Source organism: Lytechinus variegatus, chromosome 5 (assembly GCF_018143015.1).
Source record: "Lytechinus variegatus isolate NC3 chromosome 5, Lvar_3.0, whole genome shotgun sequence".
In the NCBI taxonomy this organism is placed as follows: domain Eukaryota; kingdom Metazoa; phylum Echinodermata; class Echinoidea; order Temnopleuroida; family Toxopneustidae; genus Lytechinus; species Lytechinus variegatus.
Genome location: NC_054744.1, coordinates 9,673,257 through 9,695,989, shown reverse-complemented (window position 1 = coordinate 9,695,989; position 22,733 = coordinate 9,673,257). Strand labels below are relative to the sequence as shown.

Here is a 22,733-nt window from a genome sequence, read left to right as displayed (position 1 = left end):
GCAAAGACTAAAATAATTGTTACAACTAATTTGAGATGAACATTTAATTTAGGCTTAAAAACTACTGATTTGTGACATCGTGGAATGCATATAGAGGTTAAATGTTACTTTCATAAAATGGAAAATTGAAATGCTTAATTCAATTGTTTCTCATAGTTCCAAGGTAGTCACTCATTGATCCACGCATTTTGACAACTGAAAAGTGAAAGTAATCATTTTACCAAATCATCAATTGGTTAAACCCAAAGAAATTGCTTAATCTCAAACAAAGGAATGAAAACTAGGGAGTTGCTTGATAATCAACTGGAATGTACTCCTTATACCAGTGGGAGGAAAATAAAACATACAAGGCAGTCGTTAAATAAATTGTTTCTACTGAAGTAACACTCGTAGGAACTCTGCATCCCACCACAGATACACCAAGCTGGTAAGCGTTTCATAAAGCTGTTCGTAACTTGCGACTGGCTTTATTCTCGACTGGTGATCCCTTCTTACAGTACGTGATTATACCAATGTAGCTGACTAAGCACCTAAGAATGCGTTCCAGTCGTGCATAAAGTCTTACGGAACTTTATGAACAGCTTTATGAAACAACCACCAGGTATATAACCAATCAGGCAAAACATCTTGAGCTGCATCTTTTGCCAAGAAGTGCCAAGAATAGCAAGGGTGCTATGCATCCTTTAATTGCAGGCAAATTTCTTCTCTTTTTTTTTTGAGGGGGGGGCTTCTTTTCTCAACTTAATGCCCAAATTTGTTACATTAGATAAGCTTTAAACATTGCAATGATTGGGGACTTTCCAGGGCTTCTTTCTCATTTCCAGGGCTCTTTTGAGCATTTTGGGGGCGAAATTGCCCGAGCCCCTACGTAATTATTTTGTCTACAGTGAAACGTGAGGATGAGTGGTAAAGGATTCCGCTCTGACTTTTAACAAGGTGACTTACATAGGAATGGCCGACCTGAGAGCCAAGTGAAGTTTCAAGAATTTTTGGTTGAAGCAGATCAAGATATTGGAAAAGCAGGGATTCAAACTCCCATTCCCACAATCGTGACTCCGATGCTCTACCCCTTTACCACATGACCCCCAAATAATGCTGATCATGATACAATTCCAATTCATTTCCTGAAGTTCCTACTGCATCAAACCTGAGTTCCTCTCCATGAAATTATAGATAAATGCCAGTTGTGGTGACGATTTCAAAATGAGTTCGTCCAGAATCCAATGAAATGACCACCAAAGTGTCTGTTTCTATAAATAAAAAAACATGTGCCAAAGGATTCTGGAAGAAATTGTGTAATTGCTGAGAAATTAGCAAATAAGCACGGGATTCAGGTCAAGCGTCAGGCCAACATTCAAAGCAATAATAATACACTGTCCCACGTGTGCTTATCTGTGTTGGTGATCTTCAGTGTGAACATTTTTCAGTGTAGATTTCAAGATTTCACAAAGTTCAGTTTATGTAGCTGTACTAGATCTAGATCCTCGATGATATAGTGACAATTAAGCCTAGTTTTACTGACTTTTTCGTGAAATCAGTGTTTACTGTAACTACTTTCATTTATCTTTAAAATGTAAAGAAAGTTTATCTGGAAATTGCCCATTTCTGTTCTATAAATATATAACATGCAATTTTTCATATGCTGTGTGTTATACCTTATCTGAAGAACATAAACCTCATACAGTTTACATTTTTTATAATGATTCTACATCATTTCAACTTTGGTATAAATGCACATTCACAAATAAAATAACTTTCAACACACTAAATCGATTGACAATGTAGATTAAGACAGAAAGAAAACAAAAACCTAAAGAGTTATTCTTACTGGAAAGAGTAAACTGAGAAAATTAATTTTAAAATAAGATTCATTCATCAAAATCATTTTAAAATAAGGGAGTTATGGAAGTTAAAAAAAATTGTGCAAAAATTTTCTATAGGGATCCTCAAAGTAGCCAATATGTGTCAAAATGACTGATTTTGTAGAACTTTTCATTAGTGATGTGGAATATAATATTCTACTTTTCAAATGACAATTGACATACATGTATTTTGTGCTCAGGAGAAGGCAAGATGTGACTTGAACGATAATACTTGTAGGTAAAATCTGAAAATTTGTGTAAAAAACAAATGGAGAGTTGTCCACAAAATCACTCATTTTGAATCATGTTTGCCAATTTGAGGACCCAATAAAAAGTACAACAACGACCTTCCAATCTTCCTTAAACATATTTTTGGTTATATAAGTTTGGTTTCCCTTAAACTTTTTTCTTGTGCAATATTTATTTGTAGTAATTAAGACATATATTGAAGAAAAATACACAATTTATATATAATATGACAATTTTCTCATGAAACATTACAAGTCCATTTTCATAATGAAATTTACAACATGATTAACTATTCAACACCTGAGTTGTAAATAGATGTTGATTGATGTGATATATAATTATTATATACAGGTGCAATACATATACATAATTATACAAGTTATCTATACAAACAAGTGCATTGATAAGAAAAGGCAAGGAATATTAAAAATATACAAGTGTTAGAAAATATAGTAAATATGGCTTGAATTTGGTGTACCATAAATATAAATAATAGTGTATAATACCAAATTTTCAAATCTATCTAAGATTAAGGCTAATACTGGCAAATTACTTTCTCTTTGCCGTGTAGCATTGTAAATGATTAATATGCCATATATTCTAGTATGTAATATATGTTCATACAAGATTATTGTTCCAAGAAAGGTCACACAAGAATTGTGGCAGTCAGGGTGATAGCAAAAACTATCACACAGAAGCTGGGTTGATGCTTGATACGACAAATTATGCAAAGAGCTGGGGTTTGGGGTTCAAATTTTGCATCTGTATGTGGACATGGATAACTTTGAAAACGATGTTTCTATCAATTAACCCTAAAACTGCCGTAGGGAGGGTTATGCTTTAAATTTGGCCCCAAAAATAAATAAAAACAAACAATTCTACAGGGTTATAGTCAATTGTTCAATCATAGAAGGCTGTCTTTTAATATGCCAAGTCTACTGTTTATCTATGTGTATATCAGCATTAATGGAAAAAAAAGGAATGTACGTTCTTACAAGCAAATAATAAATGCTATACAATGTTAAAGACATAAATAGTACTCAAATACATATAAAAAATAAATATCTACTTTTTACATGCCCATAAACCGTACATAACAGAGCATATTTGTGATCATAATTGATTTCAAAACGATTTTACTCCCCTCCTACGATGTGACACAGGATCGAGCATTCTCAGAAGAATGTCATTGTAGATGCTTTTTTGCAAATTTCATGAAATGCATAAATACTAGCTGAATGACTGTTATCAGAATGGTAGCTATGTATTCTGTTGCAACCATTAGACAGAATGACAGAGAGACAGAATAACAGACAGACAGACCGACCGTCAGACAGAATGACAGACAGACAGACAGATAGACAGACAGATAGACAGATAGATAGATAGATAGAACGAACAATGGAATAGCAATCATAACTTTAGAAAGATTTATATTTGAATGGTACAGACGTCCTTTAAATAGCACACAATGCACATGGCACAACTTCTTGTCCATATTTATTTATAAGAGAAGAGAAATATACTGAAATACCTCACTTCTCAAAATGACCATATCAGGCATTTTAGGACCAAAATGACAGTCTCACTTTGAATACGGAAATAGTCATATTGAATAACTGAAAGATGGGAAAATTCCTGAATTTTGTCCAAATCAAGGCTTAGGACAAATCTTCACATAAAATGCAGTCACAGGGTCATCCAAGGTGAATCTCAATCTCTTGTTTCTTCCTTGCCAAATTTGGGCCTTTCAGTGGTCTATCAACATTCTCCGTCCTCTGGAATGGAGACCTAATCCGAACCGTCTTGGAAAGATCAGGAGGGATGGCAGTCTTGCTAACGATGAAATTTTTGTGCTTTGCAAAGAATCCAGTACTGAACATCAATGGCTATAATAATAATACCAACAAGCTTATATAGCACATATCACTGCCAAATGTGTCCCTATGCGCTGAATTGGATATTATTACCCGGGCTTTAGCCCCACAGCCTTTTACAGCGCGGTGGCATTTCAAGGAATAAATTCCTGCCAGGTACCCATTCACCTCACCTGGGTTGAGTGAAGCACAATGAGGATAAATTTCTTGCTGAAGGAAATGATACCACCCATGACCCTCTCATTCAAAGTCAGAACACTAATCCACTGGGCCACAATGCTCCACTTTGCTCCCGGGGAGCATTTCATCAAAATTTTTGTCTGACAAGTTGTCAGATCTGACATCTTTCCTTGATTCTGATTGGCTGAGAAGCACTGTAAGTATGGTAACTGTCGGATAAAATGGGACTTGTTGGACAAAACGTCTGACCTGTCCTTTCATGAAAGACTCCCCAGATTGGCTCCTGTGGCAGTCCAGTCTACCCTCTATGAAGATGCCAATAATCCACACTTCCAACAACTTGTTCACTTCTAAGAAGATGAGATTTAACATCACACGATGGTAAGATCAGCACGCATAATAGCAAGCAACAGCTCGGTCGGTAGAGCGGGGTGGGGGGTTGTTTGTCTGTGACCTGGGTTCGATTCCCCCACTTGGTGCTACAATGTATAGTACCGTTTGGTAGGGCATTTAAATCCTCATAACCCGGTCCCTCGGAGAGGACCTCAGTCCTCTGGTTGTTTGCTTACAAGCATTCATGCTTTCTTTAATAGCAATCGGGTAAAAAATCACGACCACTATTAGTTCATTTCATTTTGTCCATATATGAAAACTCATCGGGTTATTTAATCTATTTCTTCCTTTGCTGTGCTTCGCAATGAATCTAGTACGACCAACAATAGTTGCGACCCTGATGGACTTCTGAGGCAGTTCACCCTACACTCAATGACGATGATAGTAATGAAGAGTCCATGCTTTCAAGCATCTGTCCATCTTTGACGAAGAGGGTAATGAACCAGACAGACCAGGCATTGCTGACCGAGTCTCTCAGCCACACAACCTGGGGTGACAGAGCATCCTACATCTCTGGACCAAAGCTGTGGAATTTCCTTCCCCGATTTATCAGGAGAGCAGAGACCCAATCACCTTTTGAGTCTTGCCAGAAGATCGATCTGTTCCCCATTCTAACATCATTGTAAGAATTACATGATTGAAACACTACTGGGACAGTATTTGAACCGAGTGATGCTTCTATAAAGCACTGTTTGAAGACTTTGAAATGTGTGAGACATTTCTTATTTTTGAGCAAGGGTAATGAGCGCCCAGCAGAGGCAGATATCGGCGCTGTGCAAGAACCCATCATCATCATCATCACCAATGCTTGGGGCAGTCTTCAGCTCAGATACATGTAGTAGCAAGAGAACCTATATTTCATTTTCTTCAAACATGAAGAGCCACTTGGTTATTTCTTCTTTTTAGGAGAGTCCGTTCTTGATAGTTCAGGCCTGAGCTCTCGATACTGTTTCTGTTTGACAAAGTGAACGAAATAAAAAAAGTGGAAAGAAGAAGGAAGAAATGATATTAAAGTCTTCTCAATCTTATGTACATACTCTATCAACTGTTGATGCATAAAGGGTAACAATAAACTATCTACCCAAAACATTTTCTAGTGCCACATGAGGAATTATTTCTCTATTTTGAGGCCAACAAAATATGGCAGTTGAAATAGAAACCCTATCAGGTGTGTATTTCATAATGTTGTTCGTAATTTATGATCAACTTAAAGAATGACTGGTGATCCTTTCTTTGGAACTTAATCAGCACCAATGAAAATCTGGAGTATAATCAAACACATGAAAGGTTCACAAGTCAATCTAAGAGGCCGTTCTCATTACGCTTTCTAAAACAAGTTTACTGGTCAGGAAACCAGTTTGGAAGATCGCTTTGCTGGCGTTCCCACTTGATCACACGAAAGTGGTTTTCAAAATCACTTTACGTAAAGCGATTTTGTTGCTATGGATATGCTCTCAGATGGGTGACACATTTCGCGTGACATTCGAAACTGCAGCATAGGCATTCTACACCTGTCATGTGGTGTAGCGCACTCAAAATGTGCGAAGATCTCTTCCTGAAGAAAGGTTGTGTCCTCAATTGCGCTAAGACCAGTTTAACGAGGCAAAGCGATCTTGAAAACTACATCACTTACAAATTAGTCTACAAATTTGTTTCTTCATCATTCATCCCCAAGGTAGCGGGGGGGGGGGGATAAATGCTTTGCATGCCTCCCCCCCCTCGGTGCTGCCACTGTGAATATATGGGAATCTAAGATACTTACAAGTTGTGTATCTGAGGGAAGTCTTGAAAGGAAGTCTAATAGTTCATTGTTTGGAATGGCATGAGGCTTTCGGATCTTCTTGGTGAACTTGTTGATACCTGTTTAAAAAAAAGAATAAAATACATGGGCAACTGATTTAATATCTCCGGTAGCATATGGATTTTTAAGACTTTTATAAATGTACATTCTGATTGGTAGGCATCTGTTAGGGTCATGGTGGCAATATGATTTTGTGATAGGTTTAGGGTTAGGGTAAGGTGTAGGGTATTGGCCTATAGTGTTAAATTGAGGGTTGAAGTTAGTCATTTGATTGGTGTGTGGAATTTATTGTGGAGTAATTGTCGCCAGAGCAAATATCATGGAGTCAATATCCGAAAGATTACCTGACATTTTTTTAACGACTATCTCTCTCTCTTGTATTTCTGTTAATGCCCACAATAATTATATTGATTATTATGGCATATGAACGTCAAGATTTACTTGACCTGAATTTTGCCGGGACCGGCAGGTGCAATACACGGGGTGTACACCCTATTCTTTGACGAATAACGTATTGGTTTTAACAGGCACAGGTTGTGACTCTCCTATACACGGGACCAACATTTGCGTCCTTTCCGATGGACAGAGTGTTTCTCTACTGCATTCACACCTGCACTGAATACAGTGGTGAGGTACACTAAGACACAACGCTGTAACATCAGATTTTTTTGTTAGACGCGTTTCGGCATGAGTGGGACTCGAACCCCTCACGTGGAGATCTACGATCTTATCCGAAACATGCGCTCTAACTGACTGAGCTACGCTGCCTCCCTCTCTCTCTCTTATAAGGTGAAGCAAACACCTAGTCTGACCACCATGCTTTTTGTCAAAGCTCATATTAAGAGTGTGACCGTATTGGAATTTTGAGAACCAATGTCATAATGATTGGTTACTTTAAATTAACTATTTTTCACTTACCCCACGCAAGAATGAGATATCTAAGAGGTATAAAGTAGAGTACGATAGTCACTATGCACAGGACTATGATGGCCAGGTAGGATAACCAAGGTACGGTGAAGTTGAAGGTGCTGAAGAAAAAAGGAAAAACAAAAATATAATGTTAGCAGGTTGTAGCTAAACTTGAAAGTTTGGGTAAAAATTAAGAGAAAATGAAATAAACTTGCAAAGGGTTGTTCCGCTATCATGATGTGAAAGCCCGATCTATCCTGATGAGTAGATAAAAAGAAGAATTTTGGACAGTGACTGGTTGATTTGAGAGCATCGTAGCAACAAAATTTTGAGGACAGGGCAAAAGTGGGCTCCAAATCAGACCACCAAGAAGTTTTGATCATGTCAAATATCCTTGGTAACCTTTCTGGTCAGAAAACACATGTTTTGTTAGGAAATTGCTGTGTACATACTTTATAGAATTAAGTAAAAAGAGAGCTCTAAGTATTTAAGCGCAACTGAATGTATTCACATAAAAGCTATGCTATACAAATTTATGATTACTTTTTTAATTGTAATTTGTTGGAGCAACCCACGATAATCTGCCAATACTTACTTCTTGACTCGCTCTCCAAGGCATGCTACTTGATCGAGGGTGTTCTGTATTGTCTGACAAACCCTCTCTATTGCTTGTAACTTCTCCTTGAAACTTCTTTTACTCTCCTGGAATTAGAGCAAAAAAGGGAGATGTTTAATTGCTTTCTTTGATCGGTGTCTCTAAGGCAGCTTTGGTAGTAAATTTCAAATTCTTTGAAGTCCCCTGTACCTGCAGGATGTTAGGATTTGAAATGTTTGGCTGCACCCAGAAGATAGAGATTTCATGCTCAATATTTCAATTAGGCTGAGAGTAGAAAGCAATGATTCAAAGTGATTTGAAACTGCCATCAACTTTTACCTATCAACTCTGGTTTAATACAAGCAACGGACTAAATCCAAAACATTTTTAAATTTGTAATACTTCCTATATTTACAATGCTATTTTCTCAATTTCATTTAAATGGCGAAGAAACTATTCGCTGATCGCTCCCAGAAACTTTTCAATGAACTGAATGCTAAATGTACCAAACTGAAATCTTCTGCTAGATATTTGTATCACATTTGGCATTCCACAGTCAACCCTAAACCTATACTATTGAGGTCAGAACAATTACAAGGGCGTTTCATGAAAGGACTTGTCGGATGTTTTATCCGACAAGTCCCATTTTATCCGACAGTTACCATAGTAACAGTACCTCTCAGCCAATCAACATCAGAGAAAGATGTCAGATCTGACAACTTGTCGGATGAAAATGTTGATGAAACACTCCCCTGGAGGGTGTTTCACAAAGATTTAATTATGACTTTAGAGTCGTACTTAAATAATGATGCGTACATGTTACACAACGCGCAACCTTAATGATTAATACGCAGTAGAGTGCGTCCTCTTTGCATGATCTGACCAATGCAGTAGCCTTTTATAACGCCTGCAACTACGTGTAGGCATTTGCATTAAGTACGAATGTAAGTCATACTTAAATCTTTGTGAAACACCCCCCTTGTCTATGATCAACTGAATTGCACAAGAATTAATTCTCTTTTCTATAGGCCTCATGAATTGCTAGGAAAAAATGAATATACATATTTAGGTATATTTCTATCATTTGAAGCCTGAAAACATTATTTTCTTGTAAAAAAAAAGGTTTGTTTATTTTCCTTCCGTCATTTCCCCATTCTTTATTTTACCAGAATGTGTTAAAAAAGGTGATTTTCAAAATTCTTTATTTCCATAACAAAAGAAATCATGTAAATGTATGCATACATGTAATAAGTTGATACACTCTGCTAAAATACATGTACAAGTATAAGAAATGAGAAACACTAAAAAGCTGAAAAGAAATGCTTGTTAAAGGGAGAAAATAAAGTAAATATACATTTAAAAAAAATAAAAAAATCAATGTGATTCATATTAGATGCATATAACATCATATAAAGATATTTAAAATGCAAAATAGCATTTTTTAGTTTGCATATATCCTTATATGGATATATAAAGGAACTACATTATATCATGCAATCTTATAATCAAACTAGATTTTAATTCGCCATGTGGACGAATTAGGTGGTCTGTCATTATTCTCGCCATCATGATCATTATCACCATGTTCATGCAGATCAATATGATCATCATGATGACAACTGAGTATCTCCAATTCAATATCTTGTCAGCATTCATTATGTCAAATACGAATCTCGTTGACAAGTTGTTAAAATGAAAATTCTTGGTGCTGAAGACATATGAACTTGCATTTTTAATAAATGTAGTTTGTACGAATATCCAATAAGTCAGTTTTACAGTAAAAATATGCCTCTGTAATTTGAATGATCAATATATGTTAAATGTGAATAATCAATCTAAGTTTGAAGGTGTCACGTTATCTAACTCTATGCAATAGTATAGCTACAAGGGAAATTCAACATGCACTGTTTACTGTGTAGAATAGGGAGATTCTATTTTCTCATTTTTAAAATGCTACTGATGAAAAGAGAGGCTTGAAACAGAAAAGATAAAATAAGCTATTAAAAGCTACAATTATTGCTACAATACAATGCATATACATGTAATATATACATGCTATATCTATACTAGTATAAATCTACACTACGCTATGTGGATGAGAGAAAAATATACAAAGTATTTCAACTTTATTGAGCAGAGACTGCTTCTTAAAATAAAAACAAGTTATATTACCAATTACAAATCTATAAAAGAATATGATGGTGGTAGAATTAAAAAAAAGTTTCGTTTAAGATACAAATTTTATTTGTCTTTTAATTTTTCTTTGTTGTTGTTAAAGCTCAACTAGGCTTACAGTTTTGGTAAGACTATGGGTGCGTTTATTCGACACTTTTTTACCCTAGAATCATGATTAGAATCATGATTCAAATCACGATTCTGCAGAATCACGATTGCGTTTAGTCGAAAGTGGAAATAAACGTCTTTCAAATCACAAACATGAAACACGGAAAAAGGGGCGTTTGGAAAGACGTTTCTGTAGAATCACGAACGAAAAGGGTCGTATAAACGATATCGTGATTTGAATCATGATTCTATGACGTCATTGTGTCGTGCTTCTTCCGGGTTCGACTCAAAGGCGCGCGCTGTGTTTCGTGCAGGTTAATTTTCGTGTAGCAGATTGCCAGTGTACTAGTACCGGTATATGCCAATTGTCATGTGCATTTAGGAATTATCATTCTGTGTATTGTACCCCGGGGTTGTACTGTAGCGTCATTTGTATATTTCACTCAGGGTGACCAGATTTCACAAAATGAAATACGGGACAATTGACAAACGAAGATCAACAAAGAAGCCCACACAAAGTGTGGGCTTCTGAGAATCCATAGTATAATTATAAGACTTTTGAAAAAAATATAAAGAATTAGAAGGGAAGGTGAACGAAAGAATGAAGGAGAGAAAGAAAAGAGATGATTGGGAAGGAAAGAAAATAAAGGAAAACAGAAAAAATAACAGAAAGTTAGAATAAAAGGATGAAAGAAATAATAAAAGAGATAAAAAAAGGTTTCCGTCATTGTTTGAAATGAATATAGAAAGAAAGGAAGGAAGGGAAGATTAATAAATGTCTCGCAAAATAAAGGAGACAATTAAAGGGGGGAAAGGTGAGAAAAAGAAGGAGGAAAGAAAGAATGAAGGAAATAAACATGTTTTCTTCATTCTTTGAAAGAAACAAAAGAAAGAAAATAAAAATAAGGGAAAAGAATAAAAAGGGAAAAATGAAGAAAGGAATAAAGAATGGAAGGGAAGAATGAAGGGGAAGAGAACGAAAAAATAGAAAATAATGGAAGGAGAGAAAGAACGAAAAGAAACAGGAGACGAAGAGAGAAGGAAGCCAAGGTAATTATAAGGAAAGAAAGAATGAAGGAAATAAAAAGTATATTGGATAAAGAAGGAAAGAAAGAAAAATGCACAGAGAGGGAGAGAGAGAGAGAGAAAAGAAAATGTCGAGGAAAGAAAGATAGGAAATAAAGATAGATGGAACAAAAAAGGGCAAGCAGAAAGGATAGGGTATATATAAAATAAAGAAAAGGGAAAAGTTCAAACTTCAAGTAAACAAAAAATCCAATCATCTAATAAAAATCATAACTTTATTTGGTGTTTTTTAAAATGTATTTTTAAAATTTTAAACATAAAATGTTTTAGAAATGAATAAAATTTCAAAGTGAAACATATTGTCAAACTTAAAAATTAGATAAAACATCGCGGCATCGTGCACACCAAGACTCAAAACGAAAGCTGAAACAACTAGATCTATGAAAAGTCAATAACATTTTCCTCCGATTACATCTCCAAATCATTAAACTGAGAATCCACAGTATAATTATAAGAATTTCCCGCCGATTTTGTGATTATTTTGGTGGAAAAACTGTTTATCATGTGAGGTGTTTGCACCATTGAGAATTTGCTTCGATCCTCCATGCCTAGCTAGTAGCCTGCCACTTACAGGCAGGAGGCCAGTTCGTTTGCAATGTATTAGCAAGAAATCATCGCAGAACTTGCTAAAGTTTACAGTTATCGATTTAATTGTTGTCCCTGCTTCGTCAGCTGTTGGTTATTTAATGAAAATTCGTCACTTTTAAATGTATTAACTACATTTTGTTCAATATTCTGAAATACGGGACAATCCCGGGAAATACGGGACATCTGGTCACCCTGATTTCACTGTTTTCATCAATCATGTCTTCAAGTTCCAAAGGCACAAATTGGACTGACGACGAACTCAGGGCTCTGCTTGTGCTTTGGGCTCAGCCTGAAGCACAAGCATCCCTTACCGGGATTCACAGAAATATAAGACGATCTACGAGTCCCTTTCAGCGGTGCTTGGGAGGGAGGGATTTCAACGGAGATGTGGCACCGCCTGTCGAGACAAAATTAACAGAATTCGTGCCCAGTACTACGGCTACCGAACACCATTTTTGATGAACCGACAAGATTGAATACAAGTAAACAAAAACAATACGAGGTACAATACACGGAATTCTGGAAGTAAAAGATTTATTTTTCGGAAGCCGAGTTGCACTTGCACAAACGATCGCGCGTTAGCTCCGGTGGCAGCAAAAATCTAGCAGCCGACGTGAAGTTAGAAACATGCGCGAAAATGTTGACCTATACTTCCTGGGTCAAACTGCGCACTGTGATGCGCACTGGATCGGCCCGAATTCAGGGAGAAACAGCATTAGAAAGATGGTCGTATAAACGCTGATTCTGTCGGATCGTGATTCATGTTGCTGTTTTGAATCATGATTCAAATCGTGATTCCAATCATGATTCTGGGTTGAGGTCGCATAAACGCAGCCTATGAACATAGAATAAAAGAATATAGTTGTCTTTTTAGCTAATGAGTAGCAGATAAGGGTAAAAAGGGAAAAACTGTTTATTTTTACAGTGAAAATGAACAAAAATGAAACAGTGTCAATGCTTCAATGATGACAAGAATGTCATACATTTGTGAGGAAAAAACCCTACACCGAGAATGCAAATTGCACACTCAGAAGAAAGTAGACTCAATTTGCACTTGGGTAGCTCCATTCAAGAAATACACTGATATTCTCTTCAAGTCAGGAGAATAGAATATCTGATGCTCTCACATATCTTTGCATGAAGACATACAATCTGTCACTATATTTCATCAGTTTCAAATTTTTATACCAATACTGTAAATGAAGAGGATATTTGATTAGTTACAAGTACAGGTACAAGTACGGGTAACATCTTTTGGGATTTGAATATCTAATCTTTTTGGACAAATGGAATCTGACTTTATTGGAGAAAGTTGACTTGAAAGAGGTATTCAATACATGCTTTGATTATATGGGCTAACTTTCTTTATAACTTAGGCAAACATTCAACTATTGTTGCAAGTTTACCTACTATATAAGCAACAGTGTGCATGTAAATGCATATATTTCATATACAGGTTCATATAATTGCATACATTGAAGATAACTCAGAACTACTCACAGGCTTGTTGGGATATATGGTGAACAAATGCGATATTCAGATGTGTAAAGAAATAAGGAATGCACATTCATTGAGTTACATGTATGTTAGGAAATGAAGAAATGCAAAGTTCACATCATCAAAAGGAAACTGTCATGGTCACACAGACTACAACTAATTTAAATTTAAGCAATAAAGGGGCACACAGCAAACCAACACTTACCGTCTTCTTTTCCTTTTTCTATTGATATGCACAAGGGGTGACAATTTTCAAAATTTGGATGGGTTGATGGTGGATGGGTAGTAGAAAGGTGTAAACAAAGGAAGAGGGCGGAGGAGGGGGGGGAGGGGTAAAACATCAAATGGGTAGCAGAAGATTGTGAGATTAAGGGAATGAGGGTATATGTGTTTATTGGGACAGGTGGGAAATATTGTTTAGAGTTTGTGATAAGGGGTTGCATGATTTTGTGATTATTTAATAAGGGAGGGAGGTCAGAAGTTGAAGATTTTGATAGAGTGGTGAAAAGAAAATGAGAGAGGGAAATGGGTAAAGAAAGAGGGAGAGAGAGTGACAAAATTAAGGAGAATTAAGAAAAAGAAGAATGAGGGATATAAAAAATGTAACAAAAGTGAAAAAAAAGAAGATGAAAAAGAATGGATGGATGAATGAATATATGAATGAATGAATTAGAAGAGGAGAAGAAGAAGAACTAGAAGAAAAATAAGAAGAATGGATGGATGAATGAATGTATGAATGAATAAATGAATGAATTGGAAGAATTAAGGATAAAAAGAGGAAGAAATAAGAGAAGAAAAAAGAAGAATGGATGGATGAATGAATGAATTAGAAGAGAATAAGAGGAAGAAGAAGAATGCATGAATAAGCGCATGAATGAATGAATGAGCGTATGAATGAATGAATGGATAAATGAATGAATGAATTAGGACAAGTACAAGGAAAATAAGAGGAAGAAGAAGAGGATGAAGAATCAAAGGAAGAATAAAAGAGATGCCAAGAAGGTAATAAAGAAGAAAAAGGAGTCATAAAAAAAATAAGACAAGGTAAAAGAGTAGAAAAGGAAGAAAAGAGAAAACAAGGAAAGGAGAAATAATAATGGAGAAATGGGGACAATGAATAGAAGAATGAAAAAGAGAGAAGGGAGAGGGGCAAGTTGATGGGGTAGTGATTTTGGACGGGGTATAATTAAAGGAAGTGAGATAACAATTAGTTGAAGCAACAAGCTTTCATGTGCAGTGGGCACTGGTGACAAAATGGAAAGTGATTATTCCAACCATTGCATGCCATTTCACATATATTAGTTACCATGACAACACATTCTCATTTACCTATCCCTGATGAATTTGAAAAAGAACTTAATCCAATACATTTGAATTTGCATTGTCATTATGACAAAGATGAATGCAATATATGTATTTCTTCCAAAACAGTGAGCTGCAACCCCTTTTTATAAGGGTTTCAATAAACTTACTTTGATAGTTTATTAAAAGGGAAGTTCACACACTGACGCTAAAGCTGTTTTAATAAAAGCAGAAAAAATATTGGTGAAGGTTTGACAAAATTCCATCAAAGATTAAGAGAGTTGGGTGATTTATTTGAATTTTTGATGTCATATGCGAACAGCTGCCCTATTTGTCAGGTAATATCAATAACAGAAATACAAATTTCTTAATGCTTCATGATGGCTGATTTTTTTGCGTTATATAGAAACAGTTTGAAATAATATGTGTCTGATAACACAATGAATGCACAAGAAAAATCATTCTCAATATTATGAGAAAATTGCATTTTATGGAATTTACAGAAAATCACCAATGGGGAAGAAAGCAGCTCTTATGTGACTTCACAAAACCAGAACTTAAAAAATCCACGATTCTATTAATTTCTAAAGAATTTTCTTCAAATTCTTACCAATACGCTTATCATCTTTTCCTCCTTTTATATCAAACCAACTTTATACCCTTGCGATTTTCTCCTTTAAAGCCTGTGTATAGCTTTGGTAAAGGGTCAATAATGTGATTGATAATCGAATATCATCTAATGTGACAGTCTTACTGAAGCGTAGAGACCGTTAGATATTTTTCCAACTGCACTTCTCTGAGAAAATTTCAAATATTCAAATCTTGGATATATAGCGCCCTCTCTCGGCGATGCTTGTTTTAAATTTAAAAAAATGGGCATTCAAGCACTTATCTTATAAATTTAGTGATTAGATATCCAAAAGTTACAGACAAAGAACATATCTTGAAAGTTTCAGCCCATTCCATGATTTGGAATAGGATTTAATTGAAAGGCAAAAACACACAGATATTTTAATTTGATCGGGTGACCCGATCAAGTTAAATTTCCATGTAAAATCGCAAAATTTATCCTGTAAAACACATTTTCATTTCATATCCTCCACATCATAACTGTTATAGGGCATATCCATTCATATTATCTAACAATGAATTGGAATAGTGATAGGTGCATTTTGGTGGATTTACCAAAACTATACACAAGCTTTAAGCTTCTTTCATATAGCATATTGATAAATATTCAATAATTTGACCGCATTATATCAATAAGTCAAGTTGATAAGCAATATTACACCAAAGCAAGAGCATGAGTACCTGAGATTAAAGGATTAAAAAGTGAAATGTAGAACTAAACAGTAACATTTTTTTTATTGATCTGTGAATAAATATAAGGTAAATTGAGTACTTCATTGTGATTTAGTCGGCCTACGATGCACATTTTGCCATTTTTTTTAATTGATTGATTGTACTGTAGTAGGTATCTAGCATGCATGAGCATCAAGGTTCAGTGATACAAAACGTAGCAAGTGATCATAGAACAAATGATGCATGATTGATAACAATGACTTCAATGTATAATCAATTGTGAATATCAAATTACAATCAATCACTAGGTTTTGTAATACAGGACCATGATGTCAATTATATATATATAAATATTTTTTTTTAGCTTTATGTTAATGAACATATAAAAGTTACATATACAGTAATTTAAAAAAAAAACATGAATTAAAAGTGATAATACTTGTGCAAGTGAAAAATTGTATCCAAAATAAAAATAGTAATAATAAAAGATTGCCACACTGTCTTGCCCCATTTCATTTGCCATTTTATTTTGATTAAAGTTAACATAATACTTTGGTGAATGAAATTTATCCCACAATTATCTTACAAAATGACAATTATTTCATCCAACAGATAAATCATGCAGATCATGCAAACACAACTAATGAACATACAATGCATCCAACTACACATTAATAATTCATTTTATATATATTTTTCTTAAATAACCAGTGTACCGATTGATGTAGTGATACCGTACTTAATATTCATACAGCAATATCTGACCAAAACCAGACTTGGGAAGAACTTTGATAGAACCACTGATTACTCTTTACGTCCATCTTCATTTGTAAATGAGCTTAACAAGTCGTCTTCATATCAATAGCTTCAAATTAACTGATAGGACAATAATGTGCATTGATATGCTTTCAGTAGTTGATGAGCAGTTTACGTATCCATCAGAAATCTTTACTTCAAAGACATTGTCAGGTCAACCTTCTAAACTCTCTGGTCCTAGGCCCAAGTGGCGAATCCAGGGGGGGGGGCACATCCGGCCCGTGTCCCTCCCCTCTTTGAGAGTCAAATTAAATATTTCTAATGTAAATATACCGTTTATACACAAGTGTGAGCCCCCTCCCCCCCTGAGAGTCATATAAAATATTTGTAATGGGAATATGCCATCCACACAGAAGTGAGGACTTTTTTTTGCTTGTCAAATTTCAAGTGGGACAAAATGATCTAAATTTTTCACTGAAAACTGACCCTGCTGGGCCCTGTTGCATAAACGTTACTTACTAGAGTAACTTTGCCATCTAATGGTTATTACCATGGTAACAATACTCAACAGCTTATCAAAATCAAGGATTCCATGGAAGACACCAGTAGACGGCAAAGATTCTCTTATTGTAACTTTAAGGTAACAGAAACCAGGCAAATTCCATAAAATATTATGTCCCCTATATGTGGGACCTTCATGAAATTTTCTGTCTCTGATTTCTGGTTCCTTTGACATTCTCTATTGTTTTCGAAGGACCATGACTTGGACCATTTATGAAGTGAAGTAAGACTTGGGGAAAAATGGGGTCGGACATCAAAAAAGGTTGATCATTTTATGGAATTATATGGAATCATTTTATGTAATTGGGTTTTTCAAACAAAGTTCTGTTAAGATTACCATTTTTCTTTAAGGGAAGACAGTGAAGCAAACCTAGGATTCACAGAGAAAGTCATTCTCGACATTATCATTCTCAAAAATGTCTGATATACTGTCATAAATACAGATTTTGAGGTAAACTACAATTTAAAAAGTTCATATTGTTTATTCCCCACTGCAATTAATAACAAAGGCTGAGAACATATAGGCCTGCAGGTAGAACAGAATATTTTGTTTTTTCAACCATCAATTCTTGACATGGAAAGTGTGTTGAACAGTGTAAGGCTTAGACTGCTATGAAAAAGCTTTTACTTGAGTTAAGGGTCTGAATGTGTAGCCTATATAATGCCTTGTGCACTGAAGGCCCTGAATTGAAACAGCAAATTTCACATGTGCTAGTCTCTGCTTGGAGACCCACTCATTGGCCAAAGATTCAATCAGGGTCTATGCCAGCAGACTATGTGTGGCTCCACCAAAATCTGGTTATGGAAAGATCATCGCATGGAAGAGTCAAACGTTCTACTGATCATTACCTTGTCTTTCTCCTCCGCCTCATCTTCCTCTCCCGAGCTATCCTCATAGTCCTTGAATGGTAGAGAGAGAGATAGAAGGAATGGATAGATAGAAGAAAGGAAGGGTGAATGAAGGTTCAACAATCATGCCACTTCTAATGCTACTGTATGCATATAATATTCAGTCAATCATAAAATATGTGACTATATTATTCGGTCGATCTCAAAATGTGTGCACGTATGTATTCATGCATCTCAAACTGTATGCATATCATCAAACCCAAAATGCACATACCGGTAGATGCATAGTTTCAAAATAGTATGACAGGGGTACTAATAGATATATAACATCTTTCTATATTGTTTGAATATAAATAAATTGAATTATCTATATATGATTCATGTTTATTTATGATTTCAACACTTAATGACTCAGGGCATGATTAATAAAGGATCTCGTCACGACGGTGAAATCTGCGTCTAAAAGCGACCGTCCATAGAGAATGACAAACTTTCTATTAAGACCACAATATGGTTTCCCTTCGATAGTATGCCTTATTGAAACATGTCTTACAAGAACCTGTCTATAAAGAAAACTTGCTATTAAAGACCCAGTGATTTCTTTTAATCATGTTTTTTATGGACATCTTTATGATCAGAAGTGGGCAAAATACAAGCTATTTTACAAGAAATATAGGTAAACATACCCCAGTGTATATAAGACTCCTCTAGTACTTGTTTCAACAGGGAAAACCATTGATGGGAAAAGTGCTGTGATCTTTACAGACAGTAAGCCCTCCTGTACAGGTCGGCTCTAAAGCAGACTTGACTGCACTACATTCCTACTTTATCATGCACCCGAAGTTTGAAAAAGTAGTAGAGATAGATAGTCTACAACTCTGTAATCCATGCATTGTCATGATTTTGTGCAAGAATTAGACTTAAAGATAAATTCCAGTTTTGGTAACGATCTCAAAATGACTTTTTACAGAATCTAATATAATGACCACCCAAGTGTCTGTTTGTATGAATAAAAAATATGTGCCAAAGGATTCTGGGAGAAATTGTGTAATTGCTGAGATATAAGCAAAATAAGCACGGATTCGGTCACTTCCGTTGGGTCTTTATTCCAGCAATAATAATACACTGTCCCACGTGTGCCTATCTATGTTGGTGATCTTCAGTGTGAACGTTTTTCAGCGCAGATTTCAAGATTTCACAAAGTTCAGTTTATGTAACTGTACCAGATCTAGATCCTTGATGATATTCTGATAATTAAGCCTGGTTTTACAGACTTTCTCATGAAATCAGTGTTTACTGCAACTACTGGAATTTCTCTTGAAGTATGTGATCATAAGAAAGGTCATCAATATGTCTTTCAAAGTACATCATTAGGGACTGCAAGATGAAGAGATACATTTTATGTATTTGATCAATTGTATCTTTGATGTTACAGAGTTTCAGATCTGATATTTTTGTTTACCTAACATGCATACAATTGGAACTCTCTCATAATTTTCCAATCAGCTTCAAGTCATTTGCCTAAATATGATCCAAGAAAAGCAAACCCTGAACAAAGCATTAACAAAAAAAATGAGGAAATTCTCCTTGTTGCTGATCCAGTCACGGTGGATACAATACCATTTCATGCATTGCTATGATTTTGTGCAAGTATACAAGACCATAGAAAATGACCATAGGAAAGGTCGTCAATATGTCTCTCAAAGTCAATATCATTACGGATTGCACTTAATGTTCAAACCTGATTGCATCTTTAATGTTACAGGGAGTTTTAATGTATTTGTTTACGTAATAATAATAATAATAATAGTACATTTCTTAAATACGCATAACACCTACAGGTCTCTATGCGCGAGTGACTAAATCAAACATTCTGAAAAAGGTGGGTTTTTAATTGAACTTTGAATTTCTCAAGCTGGGTAATATTTCTTAATGTCGATGGAAGAGAATTCCATTGTGCTGGTGCAGCTTTCTGGAAAGCCCGATCCCCATATGATTTGGTCTTGACAGTAATTTCAGAGAGAAGATTTTGTGAGCCAGAACGGAGATTACGCTTAGGTTTATGAATCTGGACAAGTTCTTGAAGATAAGCAGGGGCAATACCATGAATACATTTGAATGTTAATATGAGAAGTTTATATTTGATCCTTGATCGAATGGGTAGCCAATGAAGGTCAGATAAGATAGGGGAGATGTGTTCAAATTTTCCTTTTCGAGTTATAAGTCTTGCAGCAGAATTTTGGATATGTTGTAATTTATCGAGAAGCGATTCCGGTATTCCGAATAGTAAACTATTATTATTATCTAAGTGACTTAAGATGAAGGCATGTACTAATTTTTCTGTTGTTTTCCTATCAATTATTTTCTAATTTTCCCAATTTTGTGTAACCCAATTGCAGCAGCCCTACAAATATTGTTAACATGGGACTTCATTCCTAATTCATTCTCGACAATTACCCCTAGATCCCGTGCCTTGGAGACTGGCTGAATAATAGAACCAGCAACATTTAGAGTTGAGACATTATCTGAGTTTCTGTGACGCGATGTTATGTGCAAGATTTCAGTTTTCTCAGAATTCAACTTCAAACCATTCATAATTGACCATTTCATAATTTCATCATTTCATAATCGTATCATGCATACAATTTGAAACTCTTGAATTCTAAATCAGCTGGAAGTCATTTGCCAAAAATAATCAAAGAAAGGCAAACCCTGACAAGGCATAAAATGCAAATTCTGGCTGGGAAATTCTCCTATAGTAATGGATCCAGTCAGGGTAGATACAATACCAGGAGGCTGTTTCATAAACCGTTCGTAAGTTTAGAGTGACTTTAAGAATGACTGGTGAACCTTTCTTGTGCCCTAAATAATCACCAATGACCATTCAATTGTGAATACCACATACCACAAGAAAGGATAACCAGTAACAGCTTTATGAAACACCCATCCATTCAAGGGCAGTGTGCATAATACTATCGTGACTAATCTGGCTGGATCCATGTCTGGATCCTGCACTGATAAGTCAATTAAATATTTGCTTTTCAAGATGCTATTTCAATCGTTTATAACATTTTCATTTTAAAAAAGGATAGAAAATAGTTTTTCCTCTAAAAGTTAGACTTCCAGAGGGTTATCTGAAGACTGGGTACCATGTTTGGGTCAAAATCCAATATCAAGGTAAAAACTGGATGGATTCTCGGAAGTGTGAAGTCAAGAACAGTTTTTCAAGTATCGCAAGCTATTTTTGCATTTTCCCAAAGACCTCTTTGACCTTCGACATTGTGACCCTTAAATTAACTCAGATCATCTCCCAAAATGTATTAATGAATGAAGGTTGCAGTTAATCTACAAAATGGTTCTTAAAGATATCATGAGAATGAGATGTTTTCCGAACAGACAGACAGACAAATAAAAAAACACCCAAGAACATAACACCTTTGGGAACCCTACAGTGGATGGAGGCATAAAAAAATGCAATAGTTAAAAATCTTCTTTTTTTTTGCCTAGAATTATTCAAAACTTCACAATTTGGCATAATTTAAAACACATCAGAATTCATTTTTGTATCAATACTTACATCCTCATCCGGTGGTTTGGTGTACGAAGAGACAATCCATTGCTCTACAAACTTCCATGTAAAGAGCATTAGGATTGCCAGTGGAGCCATGTACAACTGGAAGTTCCATACAATGATGAGGAAGGCCTGAAAAATAAAACAAATGATGCACAAATTCAGTCTCTTCAGATACTATCACCCTAGTCATTAGATGCACTTTAATATGCAAAATGTGCACATCTCCACATGAGATCAATGTGTGACATTGAACGTAATCAACCTACAAAGTTTTGACTTCCCTCCAGGGTAAAGAGAGGCAAATGTAGATAAATGCCTTGTTAACGCACACAATGGCATTAATGGTGAGAATAAAAAACACTCAAATGTTCCGTTAATAGGTTTTGTAATCATTTGATATGAAATTAATTGTTGATAAATGACTTGAAAATGTTCCTCAATTTTTTTTCAGAAAAAGAGAAATGACAGTTTGTTTCGAATTGTAATATTTTTGCAGGTTAATGTGGTGTTGAACGTCCTACACATTTCAATGTTCAGTTTTAATAAGTATGAAAACCAGTCCGAATAATAAAAGAGTGGAAAGACTATGAGCAGTAGGAAACAAGAAGATAAAAAAAAAGAAATGGGTAAGAATAATTTCAGATAAGATCCTTGAAGAAAAAGAAGAGACAATGTCAAATGTGAAAAAAATGAAACGTAATCAAGGCTAGACAAGTAGATAGCAAGGAGAAATGAACAAGAAGAGAGAAAAGAGAAAAAAAAAATTTGAAAGAGAGGTACATTACATGTATATACTTACAGCGAATGCAATGATTGTACGTAGCTTGCTTTCCCATTGAAAGCAACTATTAATGAATCTCCCAACGCTCACTATGTCTGTTACCATGTTACTCACCCTCGAGAGATTGTTTTGTAGTACCTAGGAAGAAAAAAAGAATAGATATAAAATCACCTTTGATATTTGTTGACTATGTTTCATAGAATAAGGGGGCTTATTACAACACAGCCTTCTTACAGCACCAGAAGCCGGTTGCAGAAAGAGGTGTGATCAAACACAACTCTAAAAATC

At 35.4% G+C, this 22,733-nt stretch overlaps 1 protein-coding gene across 6 annotated transcripts in view; it reads right to left on the bottom strand.

Moving 5' to 3' along the window:
• Nucleotides 1-5,375: 5,375 nt before the first annotated feature.
• The window catches only part of LOC121415226 (multiple C2 and transmembrane domain-containing protein 1-like), a 99,669-nt gene continuing 82,311 nt past the window's right edge, over nt 5,376-22,733 (bottom strand). For 3 of the 6 annotated variants that reach the window (XM_041608403.1, XM_041608402.1, XM_041608405.1), the window contains 8 exons: nt 22,464-22,583; nt 21,668-21,793; nt 18,091-18,141; nt 13,526-13,543; nt 7,867-7,973; nt 7,281-7,390; nt 6,324-6,421; nt 5,377-5,513 (listed from right to left, as the gene is read on the bottom strand). In XM_041608403.1, coding sequence (XP_041464337.1) covers nt 5,451-5,513; nt 6,324-6,421; nt 7,281-7,390; nt 7,867-7,973; nt 13,526-13,543; nt 18,091-18,141; nt 21,668-21,793; nt 22,464-22,583 — 693 coding nt within the window. In that variant the 3' untranslated portion in view covers nt 5,377-5,450. Of the gene's footprint in view, nt 5,514-6,323; nt 6,422-7,280; nt 7,391-7,866; nt 7,974-13,525; nt 13,544-18,090; nt 18,142-21,667; nt 21,794-22,463; nt 22,584-22,733 lie in introns of all 6 variants that reach the window. The other 3 variants (XM_041608400.1, XM_041608404.1, XM_041608401.1) reach the window with 2 other exon arrangements.